The sequence below is a fragment of the Strix aluco genome, chromosome 3 (assembly GCF_031877795.1).
Source record: "Strix aluco isolate bStrAlu1 chromosome 3, bStrAlu1.hap1, whole genome shotgun sequence".
Lineage (NCBI taxonomy): Eukaryota > Metazoa > Chordata > Aves > Strigiformes > Strigidae > Strix > Strix aluco.
This window is the reverse complement of record NC_133933.1, coordinates 44,053,519-44,078,389: the sequence shown is the minus strand read 5'-3', so window position 1 is coordinate 44,078,389 and position 24,871 is coordinate 44,053,519. Positions and strand designations below refer to the sequence as shown.

The 24,871-nt window shown below is 43.1% G+C and overlaps 1 protein-coding gene across 7 annotated transcripts; it reads left to right on the top strand.

Annotated features, from left to right (window-relative positions):
* The first annotated feature begins 3,946 nt into the window (after positions 1-3,946).
* DESI2 (desumoylating isopeptidase 2) lies at positions 3,947-19,635 on the top strand. Of its 7 annotated transcripts, XM_074818345.1 has the most exons (7): positions 3,960-4,308; positions 4,937-5,123; positions 10,612-10,778; positions 11,278-11,350; positions 13,215-13,308; positions 14,020-14,161; positions 16,042-19,635. In XM_074818345.1, the coding sequence occupies exons 4-7, from the start codon at positions 11,284-11,286 to the stop codon at positions 16,273-16,275; spliced, it is 537 nt and encodes a 178-aa protein (XP_074674446.1). In that variant the 5' UTR covers positions 3,960-4,308; positions 4,937-5,123; positions 10,612-10,778; positions 11,278-11,283; the 3' UTR covers positions 16,276-19,635. The 7 variants fall into 7 exon arrangements, 6 of the variants coding, with proteins under 6 accessions (XP_074674443.1, XP_074674446.1, XP_074674448.1 ...); XR_012622472.1 differs by lacking the exons at positions 4,937-5,123; positions 10,612-10,778 and having other exon boundaries at positions 3,947-4,308; positions 16,042-17,429; positions 18,336-19,635; XM_074818347.1 differs by lacking the exon at positions 4,937-5,123.
* The last annotated feature ends 5,236 nt before the right edge of the window (positions 19,636-24,871 follow it).

Sequence of the window (24,871 nt, the reverse complement as noted above, 5' to 3'; positions counted from 1 at the left end):
CAGCTACAAATACACTACTACAAACATTACACAGTTTTCAAGAGAACTAGAGCAAGACTTAAAGACCAGTATCTTACTATCTGTCATACTAACAACAACCCATAAAATAAGTTGTCAAAATATGGTGTTATTTTTGACAGCTAAAATACTGTTTATTAATGCTTTTACAAGCACTTTTTGTATCTCTATAATATCATTTAATGTATTTAGTTTCAAATATAAAGGACATGCTATTGAATACACCTTTAATTGATTTGTGAGTACAGGTCAGTGGTGGTTAATAGCTTTTAACAGATGCCTTTCAAGCCGAACTAAGTTAAGCTACAGTTGTGAGCCTCAGGCTTGGGTTAGCCTCACCTTCTTACTGCTTTCGCTGACTTACCTAAGCTATTAGCATATCTTTTCAGTGTGAAATCTGACAGAAAAATGCATACAAAGTTTCCACTCTATCCAAGGGGCAGCAGCCAGTTCAGTTCCCATAAGAAGCAGCACAGTCCATGCAGGGAATATTGTATGTTGTTCAAGGTGTTTTTTGATACTATATATTTTACTTCTTGTTTACCAGATGCTAATTCTATCTTTAAAGTACATATTTGGATTATATATCCTCTCAAGCTTATTCTCTTACATAAATAAATGTAAGGGTTACAATACTTGTTGTAATAGTTAATTTGAATCTATTTTTGCACTTCTAGCTAGAATTTTCTTATTGGCAAGTTAAGATACCCTGTAAAGCTTGTACTGTTAATGGCAATTGTTCAGTTTGTCCTAAAATAAATTTAATAAAACTTCATAGGTAAATAAATGGTTGAACTTCTCATAATCACTTTATTTGATATTCACAAATTTATGAACATTCTCACACAGATTATAAAGGTTGTAGAAATCTAGCAAAGAATCCATGACCATTTTTAATAATTTGTTACTGATTCATTTTGCATGATTCATAGCCCATCTATTTCAGTACAGTTTGTACCAAGACAGAATCAGAAAAAAATCAGAGATCAACTTTGAAATTTCACCTCCAGTGAAAACAGTCTGTTCCTACTGAACATTAAGTCAGTCCTCCCTTAAGAGAGGATGGTCCCATGGGCTGAAGCATAGGTGAAAGCCCTCCGGCTCCTTCTGGAGCATCTGCACATCTGTGTTCCACCTTAGCTGCACATATGCCAAATGCAGGAGACACACAGGAGGTGTGCAGCAACATCTGCACGGGGTGCTCTGCATCTCTCTGTGAATCTAAGGTGCCTTAGTCTTCTCTCAGTTCTCTTTTATGGCTGAAAATGGATGCTCCTCTAATCTTGACTATTCCTACACCTTTGAAAACTAAACAGACAATGGCATGTTCCACAGAGGCAAGAAACAAGACTGCTCTTCAAGTGTATCTCTCCCACACAAGGATAGGAATATGTGGCTGGGGGTAACGAATGCCTCTGTAGAGATAAGAGTTTTTAGCACTGTGTCAGTAACGTTTTTTTTCTAGACCAGAATTTGTGAGCAGTTTTGGTATGACTGCAACTTGACAGAAATAAAGGAATTGCTCCAGCTTGATTTGCAGTCCTATGAGCTCACCTTCCCTCCCTTCTGGGTAATCTTTCTGTGACACCTACAGCATAAAGTAAATGTAGTACAGATTGGTAGGCAATGATTTTGGTTTGTGTTCTTCTCTGAGGAGATTTTCTGTGTTCCTGTGAAGCGCTCAAGCAGCTTGGCTTTCAGTTTTACAAGGCAGAAGTCCCTGGGTTCTCACATTATACTTCTTTTGTGGTAACAGTGCCCACTACTGATCTATGCCCCGTTACCAAATTGCCAAACTGATCTTAGTGAGTATCTTGGAGTATCACCGTGCCATACCTTTTCACTCTTCAAACTACTCAGATAAACGTAAACTGGTATAAAACATACCATGTAAGGCACAAATTTCTGCTGTATTCATGCATGCTTAACATTGCTTCTGACACCTAGCTAATCAGTGTCTTCTTGCTCAAAAGGATTTTCCTGTCTTTTGCAGATAACTGCATGAAAGGATAAACTGCATCACTGAGGAAGTCAGAGCTGTAGTACTGTGTTACTACTCTATGTAGTAAGTCTAATATTTAAATGCCAAAATTCAATTTTTAAGTGAAATAAATGACACTTGTAGGCTTTATTCTTCAGCTTTATTCATATAATATGAATTTTATATCTCTCTCCTGTCACTACAGGCTAGGAATTACATTTTCCTCTCCTTTTTCTTCACAGTGCATGTTGTAGACAGGCAATGAACAGGAGAGAAAGAAAACTAAGTGATTCACTAGAAGTCATTTCAGCACTCTGTATTTCTCTCTTCTAGTTAATGCATACATAGTTGGAAATGGAGTCCCTGCCTTTTCAGATAAGGTTTTTTACCACTGCAATTTCTAAGATACAATCACATTTTCCTCAGAATACCCTGATATAGAAGCAGCTTTTCTCCCACAAAACTTTTTGGTTTAATAACTACCAGCTTGTTTCCCAGCTGCCAGACAAAGAAGCAGATGAAGAATGCAACCCAAGGCAGTTACAGACATCCTGTCCACAGGTTTACTCTTCCACTGGCCAAGTTAAGGCATTACTGCCAACAGTCCTCACATGGCTAAGGTGAACCACAGGTTCGTACACCAGTCTGTCAGGCGTTTGAATTTCATATTCTGACAACCAGTAGCTAAACCTCTGGTAGTTTTTGCAATTGGCCTAGTTTCCTCTAACCAAAGATCACTCCCCAAAGTAGGAAATAAATTGATGCTTTTTCAACTGTCTGCATCAGTTGTACAGTAGTACTGGAGGGACAGAGCTGTTCTGCACGCAAAGTGGAGCCCAGGGTGCAGAGCTCAGCAGCTAAGAGGAGTTTTAGCTGAGAAAGAGGGGCTGAACATCTAACAGCTAAACATCTGCTGCCAGGAGTGACAGTGGAAGCCAGAATAGCCCTGGGGTTATACATCCTCTTTCTTGCAGCACCTTCATCTCAAGGGCGTATCCAGAGTCTGTTGTGAACTGCCTTTCTTAAAGTACTATAAAGGGGCAATAGCTGTCTTTATAAAATTGAATCTGCTGGAAGAGAAAAAGCATCTTTTCTCCTGCTGATGCTTTTACTATCTGGGATTTTGTTTTGCTGTTCCTTGATAGGGTTATATGTAAGGTTAGCTTACCATGTTACACGGTAAGGTTACTATCGAAGGCATTTGCAGCCTTAGAAGTGGCCACGCATTAACCAGTATCCACATGTGGGTTGTCTGCGGATCCAAAGGGCTCAAACGCTGCCCTGTAAAGGTAGCTCGAATTCCTATTCTTCACTGAACAGAACCTTAAAATGGCGGTGCTGGAGGATGCTCCCCACACGGCCCGAACACTGATCTTCCCGCCACCGGAAACTAAGCGCCTTAACCTACGTGTGTGTTACGTTCGACATGAAACAGGGCAGCCTGCCGGAGCCCAGCAGGAGGGAAAGCGCGGCGGTGTCCGCTCCGCCGCGGGTCTGCCGGGCCTGCGTTGAGGGTCCGGGCCCAGCCCCGCGAGGGGTGCACAGCGCCCGCCCAAGGGGCCCGGCCGCCGGATGGGCAGCTCCCACCGGGCCCCTCCGGCCCCCTCTCCCGCCCCTGGCACCTCCGCGGGCCGGAGTCGGTGAAAGGCCCTGCCAGGCAGCGCGGGGGGCACGCCCGCCCCGCCCCCTTCCGCGCCGTGGCCCCGCCCTCCGCTGGGCATGCCGGGAGCTGTAGTCTTCCGCGCCGCGGCGCGCGCCGGGAGCTGTAGTTCCCGCCGGCCCGCGCCTCGCGGGCGGTGGGGGCGGGCTCGAGCGGCTCCATTTTGCGCCCATTGGCGGGGCTGCCCGGCCGGCCCGCGGCCCCGCCGCCTGCGCCAGGCTCCGCGCGAGCCGCTGCCCGCGCCTCGCCCCCGCCCGCGCCCCCACCGCCGCGCCTTCCTCCCTCCTCCCCCTCTCTCCCTCTCCTCTCCCCTCCCCTCCCGCCGCCACCGGCACCGCCATTGCCACCGGGGTGGGGCCCGCGCCCGCTCCCCCCCGCGCCGCCCGGCCCCCGCCGCCGGCCGCGGGCTGAGCGCGTCTGCCGGGGGCGAGGCCCCGTCCCTCCGCGGCGGCGGCTCCATGGTGCCCGCCGCCCCCCCCCGCCCCGCAGCAACAGGCAGGACGAGAAGGAAGCGGCCCCCGGGGGTCCCCACCGCCCCGCCGCCGGCCTGAGCAGCGCCGCCGCAGCGGGAGCGACCGAGCGGGCGGGGGGCGCCCGCGGGCCGCCGGCGATGGCGAACCAGCTGGTGATCCTCAACGTCTACGACATGGTGAGCGCCCGGCCCGGCGCCGGGGGCCCGTCGCGGCGGCCAGGCCCGGCCCGCGGCCGGTGGAGGCAGCGCGGCCCCGCGGCGGTGGGCGCGGGCGGGGGTCTCGGACCCCTCCCGCGAGGGCCGCGGGGCCTGCGGAGCGGAGCATGCGGGGGGCGAGGGCAGCGGGGAAACTTTTCCTGCCCTTCCCCTGCCGGTCCCCGCGGGAGTTGGCTCCGTGGGCTCCCGCCCGTGGGGGCGGTGGAGCAGGGGCAATAACGAACCGGGGCGGGGGGGGGGGGGGGGATAATTTAGGAGCTTCGTCAGTTTCCGCAGATATTCTGTGACCTGCGACAGAAGTTTGCGGTGGCGCCGGGCCGGATCTGCCCGTGGCAGGTAGATCCGCTCCCTGTGGTCGGGGAAACTCTTCCCCTGTCCCGGCTGTGAGTGAGTAGAGAAAAGTGAACGTCCCCAAGATGTTCTTCCTCCTCTGTTATTGCCCCTGGGATCAGCAGGGGGGAGGCCCTGCCTTTCCTGCTCCTGGAAACCATAAAAGCGGCAGATTTTCCAGCAGGATAGTGGTTGGGGGTAACGACTGCCTCTGTAGAGATGAGTTTTTAGCGCTGTGTCTGTAACGTTTTTTTTCTAGACCAGAATTTGTGAGCAGTTTTGGTATGACTGCAACTTGACAGAAATAAAGGAATTGCTCCAGCTTGATTTGCAGTCCTATGAGCTCACCTTCCCTCCCTTCTGGGTAATCTTTCTGTGACACCTACAGCAACTGTTTTCTTATGTTCAGCTGGAAGCTGCTCAAATGCCATGGTAACAAATGAGGTGTAAGTACCTGCATAGAACAGGAGGTGCGGATAAGTAACATTAAGAAAATATTATCCGTTAATGCGTTTCAATCGCTGGAAATTAGAACAGGTAGCACTGGTTCTCTGACCATGTTTTGAGTCTACTGATAGAGGGACAGTAAGATTCGCAAGTAGCTTCAGATAACTGTGTTTGCGTTACTTAGCTTATTTTGGATAGGCTTTCCTACCACCACCATTTTAGAGGGAACTTTTGGTGTCCTGAAAGGGTGAAGGTGTGTAGCGTAGAGTCACTGACTGCTGGCAGAGAGAAAAATGCAACTTGTTTGCTTGGGAATACTCAGGCTCAAATGCTAGAATATTTAATAGCAATCAATAGGGATTTATCTCTCTTAAAATTATATGAGATTAAATGAGCTAGGCCGATCCTTGTCATTATTTTCTTTCACCCCAATACTTGTCATCGAAATCAATGTCCCTGTCAAAGGATTTCTTTTTTTTTTTTTTTTCCCCCCTTTCCCCCCTCTTGTGTCAGAGTTCTGTCTCCAGCAAATATAACCTGTTACTTCTACTTTGTTTTTCCTTCGTTGTAGAGAATGAGGGGAGACTGGAGATGGGAGTAGTCTATTCACTGATTTTTCTGAGAGAGGGTAAAAAAAAAAATGGGGTCTTTGCTCACTTGGTTGAGCTCATATGTGATGCTGATATGACAAAAAGTCTGTGCTGTATTTCTGCTAGACTTGAGGGAAGGATGCTCTGTCGCGTGCATGCGTGTGACTTCTCTGGACTACAGTTCAAAAATATACAGTGGAGAAGCTCTTTTAACATGAAAAGAGATGGGTTTACATATATTAAGTACAAATATTCGTACAGAGAAAGAAGTAGGACTTCAGTTTCAGGACTCTTACACAGATAGTATCTTTGAAGTCAAGGCTCGATGCACTTCTGACTCACTAAGATGAAAGACCCAGTGTTCTCACGAAGACTTGCTTAGCTGTGCAAAGTGTCGCCGGGGCCGAGTTCACAGGCAGGCTGTGAAAACTTAACAGAATGGACTGTCTCCTGTGTAAGTGCCTGCCTGGAAAGTAATGCCATGGCCTCTGTGAGAAACTCCGTTCTTGCTGTGATGATAGCATTGGTGGGGTGTGCCTTCAGCATGCCTTCTCTCTTTCTTTTGTGATAGTCTACTCTTTCATTCACATAGTTCTCCTTCATCTCTTACTTCTTAGATTTCTTTGCTGCAACCCATATCCTCCTTTCTCTTTCCTCCAGAGTTGAATTGCTGTGTCCAGTTTTACTCCAGCCTTCCTAGGAAGGCTGACAGTTGACAGGAGGGAGGGTGAAAGAAAGGCAACAGGAAGGTTGTGCTCATAAAAGCTAGTGTCATGCTCTTCCTTAGGACATGTTGGCGACTGATGGTTGTCCTGTTGTGATTAGTGGGACCCTGCCTACATTGGGAAGTAGCATAGACTAAAGCCACTATCTGTGGAAGGAACTTATTCTCCAGAAGAAGAAAGCGAGCACGTTTATTTGCAGATGTTTGATCATGTGTAGGGGTGGCTTTTTGTGCATTGGTCTGCAGTTGTATTTGTTGAAGCTGTACATCACCACAAATTATATAGAGAGTAGGCTGAGACTACTAAGCAGCATATTTCTATATACTACTTCAACTGTGTTTGTTGTTTTATAACGATGTCTGTTATTTGACCATCAGAGACACAGATTTCCTTTAAACTGGAAAGAAAAACTGAGGTTCCCACGGTGTCTGAAAGACTGTACATCCTGCCTTGAACTCTTTTGCTAAACGATGTCTCAGTCTGCTTTAAAAGTGTTCGAAGCAGGAGCTTAAACTAAAGCCTTGCTTTCATGTTGTATAGCAGGTACGATGCTGCATGTAGACAGCCTGCTGAAATCAATGATACTGCGGGGGGGGGGGTGAAGAGTCTTTCCTAATAGCTATTTGGAAGTTCTGTTTATTCATCAAATCCTGCCAAGTGTGTATTGAAGCACTAGCAGGTTTACTGTTTGCTTCTCACATTTTGTGTCCCTTGAAGGTGAGTTTGGGATTTTTTTTAGTTTGGATTTGGGTTTTTCTTGTTTCTCTTTTGGAACAAGAGACCACTGTCAGTCACCTGGTTGACAGAATTGACACTGCTATAATTGCAACAGTCCTATGAACAGCTTTATTTTAACCTGAGTGCTAGCTGTAGCTTCATTTCCCTGACAGCTGCTGAGGTATGCAGGGGAATACGAGGTGACCTTGCTACTGTTGAAACTCCTTCCAGGACTGCGTCGGCTGGTTTTGGAGCATATACCCTTCCATTGTCCTTAGTGCTTGAAAAAGCAAGAATCTTTGATGAAACCAAAGGGCGAGGAGGGGTGCATGTGTTGTACAAGAAAGTGGACTTTCAAGTACTGGTAACTTTACGGAGGGAAAGAAGCTTAAGGGCATATTTACGTGCTGCAGTTCATGCCTTTGAAAATCTTTTATGATCATTAAAGAGTAGGGTGAAGACGTTGATACACTGTGTTTTGAGAACCGGAGTACTTTATAGTTTCATTTTAACTGCTATTTTTAGGAGTCTAGCTTTTTTGCGCCCAAAGTAGCATCGTATTTTTCCCTTGTCAAATAAGGCTATAACAATCTAAAGTATTAACATAAATGAAAGCTCTGAAGAAGGTAATTAAGATATATTTTTTAAGCATGGGGTTAGTGTTTTTCTTTCATATCAGTGGCACGACTTTATTGTGCTCATAGAAAAATAATTCTCTAATATTTTCATTCTGATAGTTGCATTAAGCATGAATTCCTGTTTTACAAGACTAACTTATTGCAAAATACTGAGGATATGGGATTCTGCTGCTTCTATACATTCTACTATGGCAAAATTCATATCAAGACTAAATTAAGGGAATCCAGTTTGTGTAATGGAAGCAAGGATGGAGCGTTTGGGATTCCAGAATTTACAGCACATTACTGAACCAGCAAGCTATATAAATGTAATTGAATTTACAATCTTTGTTTTGTAAGTCGTATATAATCTTTTCAGCAGCAGCCAAATTCAGCATACTTTAAGTTGCATTTGTCCTGCATTTCTTTCTTCAGGGAGGTAACGCATTTTGTTCAATGAGAAAATGTGACCAACCTTCCAATAGCTGATCCAGATTAAGTAATAATTAGATATAATTACTGTTCCTAGGGGGAAAGTAATTCTGCCTTATTGAAATTCTTTTATCTTCAATTAACCTACTCTGTTCTTACTGAAAGTATTAAGTGAAGTGCCACCTTGCTCTAGGCACTTCTTCCAAATCTGCTAACATTTATTTAATTTGCCACCACTGCTCAGTTTTTGCAGTCTAGTGAGCCCCGTGTGTGTAGGTGGCACCAGTAAGGAGGAGTGCGTACTTGAATAGCACTGGACTTGCTGAACACCTTGTTAGAGCAACCTTCCATCCTGTTCATCTGCTTCTGTACGGATCGATGAGGGGGGTTGGTGACACACTTTTCTGTCCTCTCCCTATATCTTGCATTAGATTTCACAGGGTTGTGGGAGAGGAGGAGTGTTAATAATTTCTTTCTCTTTTTCTGCCTAGTAACGAACTAGGTTTTATTACTTCTGCTGCTTATGGGATCTCTTGTGTAACTTTTGTTCCATTTTCAGAGAGCAATGATAACCTTGCTTGGCATTAACAGATCCGATGCATATGTGATGTGCAGATTATTTGGAATTCAGAGGTCAGACCCAGAGTTTACTGGCAGAATAGGTGTCCAGCAGAGGAAAGACTAGAGCACGAGGGACCCTGTCTAGCCCAGTTCTAGATTAGGTTTGTTTGGATACACCTTCTCATTAGGCAAACATACTTCTTCCTGTGCTGGCAAACTGTATGTTGAATGTGCCTACAGTTTTGACTACAAGTATAAACCTAAAACTATTTTGAAATGGTCAGCTGGTAAAGTGTGGGATAGAACTGGCTTCAGAACTGAAACAGGTTTATGTTGAAGTAGTTCTTCCATTTTTCTGGGGACTCTGATTTCATTTCAGTGAACAGAATCTGATTTTTTATGCTTACAAACCCATTAAGTTAGTTGGGTAGTCAACATCATTCTCCTTCCTTCCCCTCTTCCTGTTTTCTCCTTGTTCTGTATTATTCTGTACAGAGTAAATCTAACCCAGTATATTTCTGGATGTAGCTTGATCATACAGGCTAGCACTCTGCTGTCTTCTGGGGGGAGGAAGCGAAGAACTGTTAAGCCCTTTAAATAGACTAAGGTGATAATTTAGTATAGTCATCCATACCCTGCTAGCTAACATAGCAATGCATTGACAAAGCCAAAAATTAAAGCAAAGGGTAAAGTTTAGTCTTAAGCCAAATTTATCCACAGATCTCAATGAGCCTTAACCTTAAGTAAATATAAGGAGCAAAATCTGTCTTCTGTTAATTCATGTTGACAAAATTTCCCACAACTGGCTTGTCTGTAGAAGAGAACATCAAATCCTCAGCATCTTATTATCCAGATAGTCATTTGTGTCCTGTGCCTGCTAGCACAATTGTGAATTTTAGGCTGGAAAAATCATGTGCAGATGTTTGGCAACTGCTGGTAACTGAATTTGGGGGACCATTTATTTTAGGTTTGATGATACTTAGAATAAGGATGACTGTAAAAGCCAAATGCATCCATATCTTAGGCCTGAAAATTTGTAACTTTTGGCCTGACTTGTTCTTTTTGCCATTTAGCTTGTCTTGATTTTCATTAGTAGCTTCTCAGTCCGAAGTTTAGTGTGTCATTTTTATTGAGAGAAAACTAGCTTTCAGAAATGCATGTTATACGCCCCGTAAATTAAGCACTAACTCCAGCTAGCACATCTTAACAAAGTGTGACACTGGCAACCTTTTACATTTTTATCATCAGTTGTGCTGTTTTAATAGTGACTTCACATCAGAAAGTGCTTACTATGTCAACAGGTTGTTTAAGGAAGATAGCTTCTTTTTCCTCCTATTTGCTGTAATACCTCAGTCTGTATCTTGCCTGCCAGCTGACTTTTTGAAGTCTGCATTGTAGAAGTTCACAGTGGTGCCCTTTGGGACCAGATGACCTGGGAGGAAATAGCCCACTACTGGGGTAATTGACAAAGTAATATTTTCCTTGTATTTTTGAGAGGTTTTTTTGCTAGCCAATTTCAGTTTTAAGGACACAACTGAGGCTTTTTTTTTTTTTAGACCTTTTTTGAGGTTCCTTTTTAAATTACGTGTCACTTGAAAATTTTTATTGCTTGGACACTGATATTTTGAGTGTGGTGATGTAGCCAAGGAAAGAAATAATTTTGAGGTTTTCCCTTTCCAGAACTCTGTCCATCTTTAAGGTCTTGAGGGTAATAGTTAGCTCCTGATAGGCGCTCGCTGCTGCTGCTTTTGAAAACAAAAAGAGAAAGCACTAAGGGAAGGTTTTTTCTTCTTTCCCCCTTTTTTTTTTTTAATTATCACTTCCTGGTTTTCTTTTGAAATGCAGCTATTATCTGTTGGCTACAATAGAAGTGATATATTGGAAACAGATGTTAGACCTATGCAAAAGACTTAAACCTGATGCATGGACACACATCCATCAGGAGCCTGGAGAGAGCTTAGTCTCTTGTATGGTGACCACCAATTGAGTATTCAAAGACAAAATATACTAAGGTAATTTCAGTCCATCTTACATCTCTTGAGTGTGTCTGATACTCATCTGCTCATAATAAGCAAAAGCGTGGTCATTCCTATAAATGACAGTTGGCATGTTTATATTACAGTCCTATGTTCTGATATTATTTTTTTAAAAAGTGCTCCTGCAAAATTACTGCAGTTGATTCTAGAATGTATTCCACCTAATGGAAGACTTTACAACCTGTAACTTGTTGACGAATCGAAAGTTGACCTGAATTTCTCCCAGGTGCCGTCTCCTTGGTTGACAGACATTGACAGCACTAAAACATTGGAGTAGAACCTAATGGAATTAATTCACTGTGTACAGTTGGGGAATTTTAACAGCTTGTTCTGTTCCCATAAAATGGGTTGTGCAGTTTCGCTCTGTGATAGTGTTTTATGCTTTTAATGTGGGAGACAAATACATGTCAGTCTGCTATCAGAAGACAAATCTGTATTGGAAACTAACTAGAGTCTTTTTGTTCTTTCCTTTTAGTACTGGATGAATGAATATACTTCTTCCCTTGGAATTGGAGTGTTCCATTCAGGTATAGAGGTGTATGGCCGAGGTATGTACAAGAAAAACATAACTTGCTCTTTGTTCCATTAATGCTGTTATTTAAAAATCATTTTCTAGGTAGTGGAGGAAGTCTGGCTCTTGAAACCTGTTCATCAGTTTTCTCTTAAAGTTCTCATCTCTTCTGCCTCTGGAAATTATTATTCTTGGATACAGATAATCTGGTAGTCATCTTACATTCTTGTATAAAGCTATGCAACTATGAAAAAGGGTGCAATTTATTCAGCTAGGCATAGAAATCTTTATTTTAGGTTTTGAAATACCTATTGTTAAAACAAATGTATCCTTCATGTAAGCATGGTTGAGTCATGTTGTATTCTACCAGCACTTAGTGCAGGGAGTTAATTTTTAACTGCAGAAACAATAGTCTGTTGCAGGTGGGCACTTAAAAGTGCAGGATGCTCAGGAAAAACTGTCTATTCAGTATTGGCAGGTTGGTTTCTTTTAGAGAGACAGTTTCTTTAAAAGACATCTCCTACATACTGTTTACAAAACATACACTTGTGAGAAATACAGCAATACAGTACAATTTTGCTGAATAGGTTGTACTTTGGGGATGCAGCTTCCTGATCTGCTCAGGCCACTCTGAATCCCCACTGCAGCCAGAAGGTGTTCCTGAGCAGGCTGCAGCGCAGGCTCACATCTGAGGTGTTCCTGCCCACCAGTATAACGATGCTCTGAGATGACGGTGTTCCTAAAAGTAGTCCGTTTAAATAAGAAAAATTTCTTTTTTTGGAACGTGTTTGGAGGTGAGGCGAAGCAGCAAAAGGTGTGGCATGCGATCCAAAGACCGCATTGCACAAAGTTATCTTAAACTATAAATGTTTTAGCTACTATAACAGTCACATTGTAACTGAGTTTGCAAGTGTTATCAAAGCAACAAATTGACAAAATACAATGCTTATTGTTAAAACTTTTTTGGATTTCTTTTAGTTCAAACCAGAAAGACCTGACTCTTGATAGTGCTGTGCCTGAAACCTAGTTCTTGAGCTGTGCCAAATACATGTGCCTCCCTTCCTGTTCAGATTATAACAGCTTTCTCGTATAGCAGGTCATACCCCTGCTAGAACAATGATTTGCATTTTTCAAAGTACATCAAACTTTATTTATTAACCTGTTGTAAAAAAGATTATCCACAAAACTGAATGCTAGACTTGGATAATATGTTATGAGTTTTGAGGAAAGGAAGCGTGAAGTCATGCCTAAAGCTTTTTATTGCACTCTGGGTGTGGCATGCTGTGTTATCTTACAGACACAGAAGGAAGCTGAAGCACACCATGATATTTTCATGTACTGTAAATGCTTATGCCAGCAGATGCTACGTGCAGACTTCAGATACATGCACTGGTTTACTTTCTTGTTATAGTAAAGAACTCAGAACAGTTGAACTCTTGCAAATCAAGAAATTAAAAAAGCCTACTAGGCCAGTACTCGCTGCCACACTTTTAGCTGTAGTGCACACTGAATAGAAGCGAGATCAGACCTTTGAGGATGCAGTACTTTGAATTCCTAACCTGTAAACATGTAAGTGGACCTTTAAAGACAAGTGTGTATAAAGAGCATTGGTAGTTAAATTGTAAATCCTCACTTACACACCAAAAACAATATATGCTTACTGTAAAGTTATTCAAGTTAAACCTGTACACTGCTGTAGGAAATTTCCTGTTAGTTTTTACTTAGGTTGACTAGTAACTAACAAAGCCATTCATTCCCAGCTCCTTGCATTTGTTACCCATGTAAAAAAGATGTCTGGTTTCTAGCTTTAGATCCTTGTGAAGTGATCTTCCAGTCAGAGGTCTGCTGGTTTTTACTGTCATTGCATGCCGTTTTTGTTAAATCTGAGCTTTCTCTTTCAGAATTTGCCTATGGTGGTCATCCGTACCCTTTTTCTGGAATATTTGAAATTTCACCAGGAAATGCTTCTGAGCTAGGAGAAACATTTAAATTTAAGTAAGAAAGATACCTATTTTCTTGCTTTTGAGAAGGCATATTAAAAAGACAACTTGTTGCATTTATTTTTGAGGATAGATGTGTTGAATGATACTACAGGATTTCTGACTTTCTGAGAAATTAGTGTGTTTACTGAGAAATGAAAGATGAACAGAGGTGATGAGACAGTGAAGTGTCTACAGCAAAGAACATTATTTTTAGCATACATTAAATTCCTCAAGCATGTACAAATTATGTGGACTTGTGGCTAGCTTTTGTTATTCATTCGGTATATCCAATGGGGTAACTTTTTCAAGGTAGTGAAATTTTTATTCAAGAGGAAAAGCTGAAAACTGTTCTTCTTTAATGTTTCCCCATGTGTGTCTCCCACTTTCTCAGTGTGATTGCCTTGACCCTTCCCTGCATTACAAGCTCTTGCCTGTTCTCAGCTGTCTCTTAGAAACAATATCCTTTGGTGAGGGGGGAAAACTGCATCCAGTGTTTGTCAGAGTTAAGTTGCAAAGAACTTAAGTGAAGTACACGTGAAAAATTGGCAAGGAATAATCTCTCATGATAAAGATGAAAGTGGTGCTGTAGAAAGAATCCATGTTATTCTAGGAGGGCAGAAGGATCTCGCCACCCACAGCGGAGTGATTTTTGAGCAATGTATGAACAATAACCCACCTATATCATGGAAGCCTGATCACCTTCTACTCTCTGTTTCTCTTCTAGAGAGGCTGTGGTTCTAGGCAGTACTGACTTTATGGAAGATGACGTAGAAAAAATAGTAGAAGAGCTTGGAAAAGAATTCAAAGGAAATGCTTATCACCTAATGCACAAAAACTGCAATCACTTTTCTTCAGCTTTATCTGAGGTAAACAAACATGAAGGTCTATAGAAAGGGTCTTCCCAGGTGGCTACAGAGCATCATCTCCTTCCCGTCCTTTGGAATGTTTGGCCTAGTTTCCAGCTTCCTATCTGTGTTACCTTGGGCAAATGTCACCATTTTTCAGGTTTATTTGTGCTTATGTCCAAAGCACAAGATTTTGCTCCAAAAATGCTAAATATTGTTGTCATACATAGTTTGTGTTTGAGCAGGGGTGCGTTCCTAACTGAGACCTAGTAAATAAAGCATTAACAGGATTTCAAAATCATTTCAGGTGCTTCAGAGATCACTACTGAAGATAGAAGCATGTGTTATTTTTATCAGTATTTCCCCACAGAGCCATCACACTGAAAATAATTTCTAAAGTTATGACCTACTGTTAAAGAATAACAAAGGCATTAAAGTTTCACAGACAGCATTAATCTTCTGCTTGAGAGGCTTTTGTCAAGTTACTGCTCTGCCTGCACCTGCATCCTAGTCGTCTAGATACCTGAGTGGTCGTGCAAAGTAGCTGACTGGAGTTGAATGGGCTTTGCTTTTTCCCCTCAGCTTTATTTTAACATGGTTGGTTTGCCAATATGATTGAATGCCTTACCACTCGCATGTGTATCAACACAAGGGAAAGGGTCAGGAACAGGGTCAGGAACCCAGGACAAAGAGGGGAATGGCAGTTGTGATTTTTATCGGTAGTTGGGAATCTGTGCTTCTCAGAATTTTTTCTAACGTTTCGTTGAAGCACTCCAAAAAAAGGGATGGCTATTTTTTCCATGGTGAACTTCCATAAAATTTAATTGTTCTTTTTTTTAAAAAAAGTAGTTAATGGCACACTTACTGTATAGCTTGTGTTTTCTGTAAACTGTTTGATCTTCCAGTGGTATTGGAAAATTTTATTGAGGTGATTCATGTGCAGTGGTGGTACAAGTAGGGTAAGACACTGACAATGTTGCAGTTGGCATGAAATCTGGCCTGTATGGCCAGGTATTTGCCATACTCTTCAACCGCATGGTCGTGTTGTTTCTATTTTATGTCTTGTCCTATTTAGTGTTCAAATCGACTATAGAAACAGAGATCTAATTACAAGTTAAATGCTGCTCAGTTACAGCAGAGTAATGCTCCCACTAGCTATGATTTTCTCCAGATTTGCACCGGAGTAAGGAAGTGAACATGGAGGTAGTTAAGTAAAATAGCTCACCCCTTGAATAGTGACAGCAAAACCATTTAATGACTGATGTACAGTAAAAACAAGTATTTAATGCAGCTTTATATATTTTTGAGGAGTTGAACCCAGCTTTGCATTGAATAGCTTCTCTTGTTCCAGTGACTCTAAGTGTGTGTGTGCTTGGCCTGTGTGCTGTAAGATCGTGATGTCCTGTGCAAAGTCATCAGAGACCATCACAGTGAATAGCCTCAGCTGTATGCATAACTCCACACAACTGCAGTATTGACACTGTCTTTTCAACCACTTGATTTCAGGATGCTTTTTTGTAATAGTAAGATTTCTCCTGCAATTTCTGTTTCTGAGTAATCAGGGGTAAATAGAAATCATACCTTAACTCATTTCTGTGCCTTTTATAGAAGTTGTTAAAAAAGAGTGAGGTGGTTATGCTTTTCAGGACTTCTAAAAAAAGTGTAGAACCATGTGTCAAACTCTCACAGTGGAAACAAGTCTCCTTGTGTGACTTAGGATGCTGCTTTTACTGATGGAGAATGTTGTCTTAGTGCAGCTAACTTGAGTGCTTCTTGACTGCCACCTGTGATACGTAAATCATAAGGCTGCTGCAGCCTTTGCTTTTTATTTACAGTACTGTAGTTTTGTTACTGCTGAATCCAGAAGACAAATTAATCCTTTCTTTTTGCTTCCCCCTTAGATTCTGTGTGGAAAAGAGATTCCACGATGGGTGAATCGCCTTGCCTACTTCAGCTCTTGTATACCATTTCTCCAGAGCTGTCTGCCAAAGGAGTGGCTAACTCCTGCAGCCCTCCAGTCTAGTGTTAGCCAGGAGCTACACGATGAGCTGGAGGAAGCTGAGGATGCAGCAGCATCAGCTTCCTTGGCAAGCTCAGCATCTGGGTCTAGAACTGGACGCCACACCAAATTATAAGTCCTCCTCCAAAGTAACAAATGGTTTGAAATACTTCAGTTTAATCTCTCCAGCAGTTGACTTCCTGACAGAACACGAGAGCTGACTCTAGAACATTGTTTTTATATGCAAAAAAGGCTCTCATCAACCCCTGTTTCAGCTCAGGATTATTTATGTAGTGAAAAGAATTGCTGGGAGAAAAGGGAAGGAATTTGTGTGAAGCCACCCTTTTCATTTTCACCTGTTTGGTAGACCTGGGTTAACTTAACATCTTGTATAAAGCAGAATTTAAATTATTTGTTTACAGTATTGTGTACTGCTGTTTACAAGTCCTGTAAGGACTCCTGCCACCATGGAAGAAGAGAGAATTTTGAGTTTGATTTAACTGTTGGTATAACTCAAAAGCAATGCTATCATGCCCTGGATGAACTCTCCCCTTTTTGTTTTCAAGATTTAAGGCAGGTGAACATTAAATTTCTGAGAAATGCCAGAAACTGCTGAATACTATAGATGTGAACAGGGTACTGTGCGCTTGAAGTGGCTGATGTAAGCAGGTAGATTCCAGGATGTAGGGAGACTGGTTTTGTCTAAGATCTGTTACTAGAAGTATGACCTCTACATTAATGAAACTGTGGATTTTTGCACATATGAAGGGAAATTTCTATCTCATTACAATGCACATTGATCCCTTTTTTTAACTCAGCCATGTAGTTTGCATCCTATCTTCTGTCTGTATTTACAGTCTACTTCAACCAGGATTTAGACATGTGAATATCATCTGTTAGAAGCATCAACGAATTTTTCACTGTTTGCTTTACTTGATTTCAAACTTGTGTATACAAGTTAGTACTTGTATTCTATTTTTTTGTTTCATATAGTTTGGAATAGTGTAATACGAGCCATTTATGGTTGAGGAATGGCCTTGCTTTCTGCTGCCGATTTTGCTTCATTTGAGTTTGTAAACATTTGTGTCCTCTTTTTTTAGCTATAAATTACTGCCCAGTTGTGCATATCCGCACAAATTATAGAGAAATCCTAATTTATTTTCCCACAGTCTCTGTCTGTGGCACTAACTTTCTTGTCAGATGTAATGAAGAAAAACCTGAAAATTGCTTATGCACCTGCGTGTTTACACAGCAGAACCCACTAATCTGCACACATAATTATATCTGAAGGTAAGAGATATTATTTTCGAAAACACAGAAGTATGTTTGCTGGTAGATTATAATTAGAGCTAAATTATAATTAGTGATCAGAATATATAATGGAATGCCTTATTCTTGTTCACTTACCAAGAGAATTAATGGTTCTTCCAGTCATTAGTGTAAATTAGTGAGGTTCTATTGTGCACATAAGGATACAGTAGCACAAACATGAGGGAGGTGAGCTTGTGTATTTTGTAAGACTTGCTGCCTTAAACTAACAAAACCCATACCATCCGTGAACTGATCAGCTCACAAAGTGTGCATTACTAGAAGTATAAATGATTCTTACAAGCTTTATTTTCAGTCTGTTGCTGGGTTTGGTTTTTCCATTAAGTGAAATACTGACTCTACAGTTTCTGCTGTTTAAAAGGAAAAAGTCCTCTTGGGAGGCAGGAATGCTTCATGTTATGAATGCTCCTAGCCATGGGTAGTCGGTGCCATTGAACCCTACAGGAAGGTGCAGTAGGTTGTATCGTAGTAAGAATTCTTATGATCACTAACTCCGACTCATGTTGGAAACGAGCGGAAGTTTTTGTGCTAGCAGTTGGGTTGAATCCTTTGTCAGACAGTCTTTAATTTTTTTACTCATCTTCTGGGATGCAGTATAGGTACAGAGAGACACTCAGTTCTGGGGAAAAAAAATCAAGTGAGACTCTTTCTAGAAAGAGTGAGTTAATAGTAGAAGTCTCTTTGACTGTAGTTTGGTATGTGTTTTAATCATTTCTTCTACCAAGTGGGAAATTCTTAAGACTGACAAGTCTACCACTAACTACGTTCTCTGTTTAGTCTCCAGAAGCTGGACATACTGACTCCCTGTTGAGTGCTTTTTCTCTTGAATCACTGAGTTTGAGTTCTCCTTTCTTTTTTTTCCTGTAGTGAAAATGAATATGGTGGTCTTCAGTCAACTCTCAAGCATTACAGAACTGAATCTCACACTACTTACAGCTAAGACAAGGCTGGAGACAGGTTATTTTGTCTCTGCTGTGCAGCTGTGTGGTAGTCATGTGACTTAAGTCTCTTGGCCGAGGCAGGTCCTTTATTTCAGCTCAGGGTTGAGGCCACTGATCTAGCAATGTACTGTAGCTTTTCCTAGGTTTTAGGAAAAATAAATAGAATGAATTTTCATTGCTACCTAACTTTTATGTACCAAAATCAGCTTTTTAGGCTTCTGATACATCCAGAGCGCTAGGTCACAAATCTCTACACCTTCATTAATACACACAATTACAGCATGTACAATGCAAGAACGTGACAGATCACAGCACAGTTTTTATTTAGAAGTAAAACTAAGACTATTTTTTATAAAGCAGACTGAAAAGTTTGTAACAAAAACATTCATTTTATTGGTAGCTGTACAGGTGAAAATACTGTCTTACGCTCCTTTTTTGTTTTGTTTCAAAATCATCAATTTGTAAATCCTGTGAGGAAACTGACACCCGAACCCTGAAAGCTGTTGAGTATTGTATGAAAGCAAGTGGTACTGTAACTTCAGTTGCATGCTGTCAACTCAGCCTCCACTGGATGCCTCCAAGAAGTTGCCCTGCCAGTGGTTACTCCGATTTGTTAGCAATAGAGCAAGTTACCTTTCACCAGCATCACTGCCAAGCAGGGATTACTTTAGCCTACTAATGACCACACTGTGCTAGGACTAGAACACTCCCAAAATGCTGTGAGGAAGCTGGACACCTGTGGAGTCTTTTCCATCAAAACGGGTAGAAAAATATCACTACTTCAGGGTTCTGCTCTGTTTACTTTCTCATTCTTGTTTAATTTTCTGTAAGATAGTACTTTTGATACATATTATATTCTTTAACTCGAAGTCATTTTATTTAAATGCCATTTTCTGTTCAGCAAGCCAAAAAAATCCAATGTACTGTCAGTGTGCACCAGTAACTTCAGAGTGGCTTGGTAAAAACATAGTTGCATTACTTCTAAAATTTGCAATGCAATTCTGATCACTATTGATACATGGTAATTTTCACTGTTGGAAGTTGGTTACAAGCTGAATATTCACTGATGCATTTTTTGTAAACTTGTATTCAAGTTTACTGTACTACATAGTATTTGTATAAAATTCAAAGAATTTTGACTTTTGTTACCTGTACATGGCAACAAGTTGTCTAGCATCTGAAACTTAAATCCATCAGTTTATTAAAAATACTTTTATAAAAAAAGACAGTTGGCTGTGTATGTTATTACCCTGGTACCTATAGCTTGTTTTGTCAGCATCACCCAAGATGATCTTTGGTTTTGAAAGATACTTTCAAAGGATAGTAAAACTATCCAAGGGTTTCCTGCAGTTAAACTATAGGCTATATTCTGACATGGGCATCAGGAGCTGCAGTTTGGTTTGTCTGAGGCCTTATTAAGAGCCATTAGTTTTTAATAGACTAAATTCAAAGTGTGTTCAGATTTGGTGAGCTGACTACAGCTATTGGGGCATAAAACACTTAGGATATGCCTGGGATACGTTCAGACATGTGCCATATTCTACAAATTAGCTCGAAAGCCCAGATCTGTAGTCTGGATGTGCTCTAGACTAAGCAGCCACAAGGCACACGGGGTCCGCAGTGCCTGTGCCTTGCCAATTCCTTTGAGCAGAGCGCAAGGACCCAGATTACGGTAATGTGCCCGCTCCTGCAGCAGCAGTGCTGCTGACTCAGACTGGAGAAACTCCCCTGGCTCTCCAATTAAAAAGCTGCCAACCTATTTCCTGGAGAGGGCAGCTCAGCACCCCTGCACAGTTCTGTGGGGCAGTAGCACCTCTGCTTGAAGCTGTGGTTGCTGTGGGCAGCAGAGCTGGCTGCTCCTCACAGCCCCCCTGGCTGTGGGGTGCTGTGGGGCAGCTGCACGGTGAGCCAGCTGGCAAAGCGAGTTCCCCAGACATCCCCGAGCTCGGGCACAGAGCTGGCAGCAGTCCCTGAGGATGGGCTCTGCCAGCACCCAGTGGTTGGTTGCTCTGGACTTTGCAAAACACAGATGAGTGCATGTGTTTTAACAGGACAGATACTTCTCTGCACATTCAGGGCAGGGATAAATTGGAGCACTCTACTGCGGCTGTCAGAGCTGTTGCTGCCCTGCCCTTCTTGCCCCACGGCCAGGAAGGGGATGTGTTTTGCCCTGCTTTGTGTGCCGACCGGGGCATCTCTGTGCACTGCTAATTAAGACTGGCTAGCATGTGACTTGCCGGAGAAGCTGCCAAGGCAGAGGTGTGTTCCCTTTTCTACGGGACCCTCATCACTAGCAAAGCTGCAAGAGAGTTTGAGGAACTCATCCCATTGGAAGGAAACTTGACAACTTTGACAGAGGTCATCAGTTAAAACTCTGAATTCCAGATAAATTCACTTGTGGTATCCGATGGCCAAGAGTGCCTATCTGCTTCTAGGAAGGCAATCAATACACAAAAAATATATATTGCATTCTTTGTTAATGGGTGAGTAGCTGAGTTTAACTGAACTGTTCTTGAAGAAAATAAAAATGTTTCAAATGAAATTTCTAAAACAGTTTCTTCAGGCTTCAGGGTTTATGTTGCGAATTTGTCATCAGAACAGCTTCTCAATAGGCAAAGCTTTTTTATGGCTAAAGGCACCTTAGTCATATCACTCCCCCTAAATAAATATTTTCTTTCACAGTGCTTCATATAATGCAATGAAAATGGCTATTGGACAGTTCCTGACTTTCTCTGATACCCTTGGTTTGATCGAAATCAGATCATAAAAAACAACAAACTTTTCAATCTAACAACTTGTCAGGGAAGCCCATGGCATTGCTTTGGGAAAGTAGCTGTGCTCCACCAGTAACTGATTCCTAGAATAGGAATCCTGTGTTTCTCACATGATCTGGTCCACTAAAATTAGCATATCTCAAACTAAACCAGGTTCTAGCCATGAAGAAATGCAAAATTCCTGCACTTGGTGCAGTTCTAGCTTGTTTTGGGGATGGTCGAGGGCTATGTGTATTTCCAGGCCTCCTTAGAGAGGGATGTTACACAAGACCAGCTCTCCATCTCTGAGCAGCAGCCCAGGACAAGCAGAGCTAAGGTAACACTGCTCCTCCCTCGGGTGGAAGATGGGTGGCCAGCGGTTCTTGTATTCTTTCCGAAGTGGAGTGTCACTCCTGCAATCTTCAAAGCAGAAAACCTGCTGCACTTGGTGATTACCTGCTGTGCTGCTTCTAGCCCTGTGGTTGTGTGAAAGGAGAGAAATCACTGTTGGGGTCTTCTGAATGAAGCCAACGAAGCTGAGAGGGGCTTCACATGTGCCCCATGGGGGCTGCTCAAACTAAGATGGTTTTCAACTCAAGATCTCCTTTTAGGAAGCCTTTTTTTCTCTATCCCCTTTCACCTTTATAGAGCCTTAAAACAAGGCACCCAAATACTGGACTTCAAGAAGCCATGACTGTGTTGCTGAACCGTTCCTGCTGGGGCTCACCATAGCTTGGTGGGAGGGTTAGGAAGGGGTTCAAGCCATCTCAGACAAGAAAAGCCTTTCCCACAGCCATCATGCAGGCCTTGTCTTCTGCCCCAGGCAACTGTGGGGCAGCAGTGTGGGGTTTTCAAACGCACCTTTTGTGAGGTTCAGGTCTCGTCCCAGCATAGCTGATGGTCGATACGAGTCTTCCTTTACAGTGAGATAAATGACATGAATCGGACACCCCCTGCCAAACAGGGCACAGGCAGGTTTTTATCAGGCTCCAGCAAAATGTGGCCAACCTCCAGTACCAGGAAGGAACGGGGAGAGGAGGAGACCCTCTGTTCCCAGTGAGCACTTGAGTGACACAGCGAATGCAGTTTCGGCTGGCTCCCTCACGTTTCCCAGGTCTGAACGGTCATTACTGTTAGCTCAAGCAAAGCCAGGGCTTCCCTCCCAGAATAAGAATAAAGCCCCATTAAACCCACCTAATGACAACACAAATCATGTTGAACAGAAAATGGCTTGTGTTCCCTACTCGGGCTTCTGAGGCTTGTGGGTTTTGTTCTGGTTTTCCCATTCCTAATTTGCCTGTGGGAAACGCTGCCTCCCCCCAGCCCTCTTAACACAGGCACACAATAGCTGCTTGTTTTTCGCCTGGAAGGAATTGCTGAGCCTTTAAATAGCTGGAATTGAATTTATTTTTCTTCTGTATTTCAGCTCATTCATTACTCCAGTCATAGCATCCTAAAAGTGAAGATTTCCAAGAGCATTGAAATTTCCCTTCTTTTTTTCCAAAAGAATGCTCTGCACCTTAAATTTCATGCACCAGCCCCATGTTAGAGTCACTAACTGATCCTGCAGCAAAGTGTCATCTTCCAACAAATTAATTCACAGGCCATTAAGCAAATACCATCAGAGTAGTGAGGACTAGCAAGAGCTGATGGCAATGTAGCCAGCTCAAATGCAACTGTAAAGTTCAATTCTTTTTTATGTCGGAGAGACTCGTAAAGTTTAGTAAAAGCACTGAACGAGTCAGGGTGACCAGCTGGGCAGAGACTGCTCAGGCTGGCTCTTACCCCCAGCACTCTGGAGTCGAGGGCAGAGAACGCCTCAGGGAGTTCCCCAGCTTTTGAGGATGGTCTCACCTCTTCAATTGTTTTCTTTAAGCTGCTTTGCCCTTCCAGGAGCCTTACAGCGTCTGTGTGAGTTAAGAGGTTTAAAGGAAGGACAGTCTCTGTGGCCCAGACTGCTCCCTGCACAAACGCTCCTCCAGTGAAACGGCCACACCACGGCACGCACACAGGGATGCCACGCTCATCTCATGCTTTTGGAGTCAATACCTGGTTGTCTTGGGCAAGCAACAAAGAAATAAGTAGCCTGGCTTTTATACTTTGTGAGGAAAGTAAGGGATTTACTAATGCAGTATTTTCTTCAACGCAATATTCCCATTTAAACAAGAAGCCAGGGTTCTGCTTGTCTCACCACAATTACATGAGGTTTGGAACAAGAGTAAAGGTGGAAGCTGCTTCTTCTGTGGTAAACTGGCTGTGGGGATGGGACAGCTCAACAGTCATCATGGGGCTGAAGAACAGACTGGAGTCACTCCTCCCTCCTGTGGGCACAGGGATTGGGCTCAGGAGAATGCAGGCATGCTGAGGCACATTTAGTTCTGGTAGCCAGGCAAAGGGCAGACAGGCTGAGACAGTGGGGGTGGCTGCTCTGCCCTGAGGCACAGGGAGGGCCCAGCCACCAAGGCCAGCCAAAATGGTCGCTGCTCTTTGCTGACTGGCAGAGCTTACCTTCAAGGATAGTTAAGTCCAAAAAAATACCCAGATAAAGAGCATCTCATCAACACCTGGTTGCTGAGTTCAAGGAAGTCCACAAGCCAATTAAAAAAATATTGCCCGGTGCTAGGTGCTAATTCTCCTGATACAAGTCATAGTCTTGATTATGGAAATGCTTCAAGTCATCCCATGGCTGGACCCAAGCAAGCATCCACCCAGCACCACCACGTTTCATGCCAGAGTAACAGTGCCAGGACACCTCAGGCATCACCCCCACGAGACAACAGCTCTCTGCTCCCTCTTCTTGCCGATCCCTTCACAGTCTGTGGCTGGAAAGAGCACCTTCCAGACAGGACAATTCAGTGAGGACATAGCACAGGCATAGACTGATGCTAACACTGCTTGTACAGCTTTGCTCATCAAAGTTGGCCTCAAAAGGCACAACAGTGTGTTTGCACCTAATGCCCTTCAGCCATTTAAAGGAAAGTAGGTAACATAACCTTAACCACAAATCCTCCCGTCTCTGCTGGGGCCTGGGAATGCTACAGTGGTGGGAGGGGGACAAAGACATCTTGAGACCCTTCCTCCCTCTGGCCTTCTCTCCTGGCTGCAGACAAGCTGCCCAGAGGCAGGATGAGGGGAGATGAGGAGGACGGATGGGAGCTGGGAGAGGCACTGGACTCAGGCTGCTGCTGGTGGAACAAGCTGAAGCCTTTGAGCCTGGGCTTGTCCACCTCACAGCAATGAGCAATGCCTGTGCTTGTGCAAGTGGAGGGATGCCCAGCGGCACAGGCAGGGGAAGGACAAGCAGGTCAGCGGTCTTCTTTTCTGTACTTGCTGTGAGTCATTTCTTGGTTTCCATGGAAACCAGCTGCTGCAGAAATGATGCTATGAAAAAGACTTCCAAGATTAAAGCTAACAGATTTGCTTTGCTCTAACAAGAGTAGCAGGACTTGTCACTTTATTGCCCTGCATGTGGCATAAAAAACATTTCCGAGAAGTTGTGGGTACTGTTCATGTGGCAAGATCTCCAAGTGGCTGCAAGGAGACTATCCTGCAGCACATGGAGTGGAACAGGAAAAGGCAGCAATGGCAGGTTAGAGACAAGTGCAGATATTGCAAGGCTGTCTGTTCCTCCTACACAAATATTGAACTGGGGACAGCTTTATTCAGTGTCTGCTTTGATATCTAACAAGGCCATCAAGCGGTCAAAAAT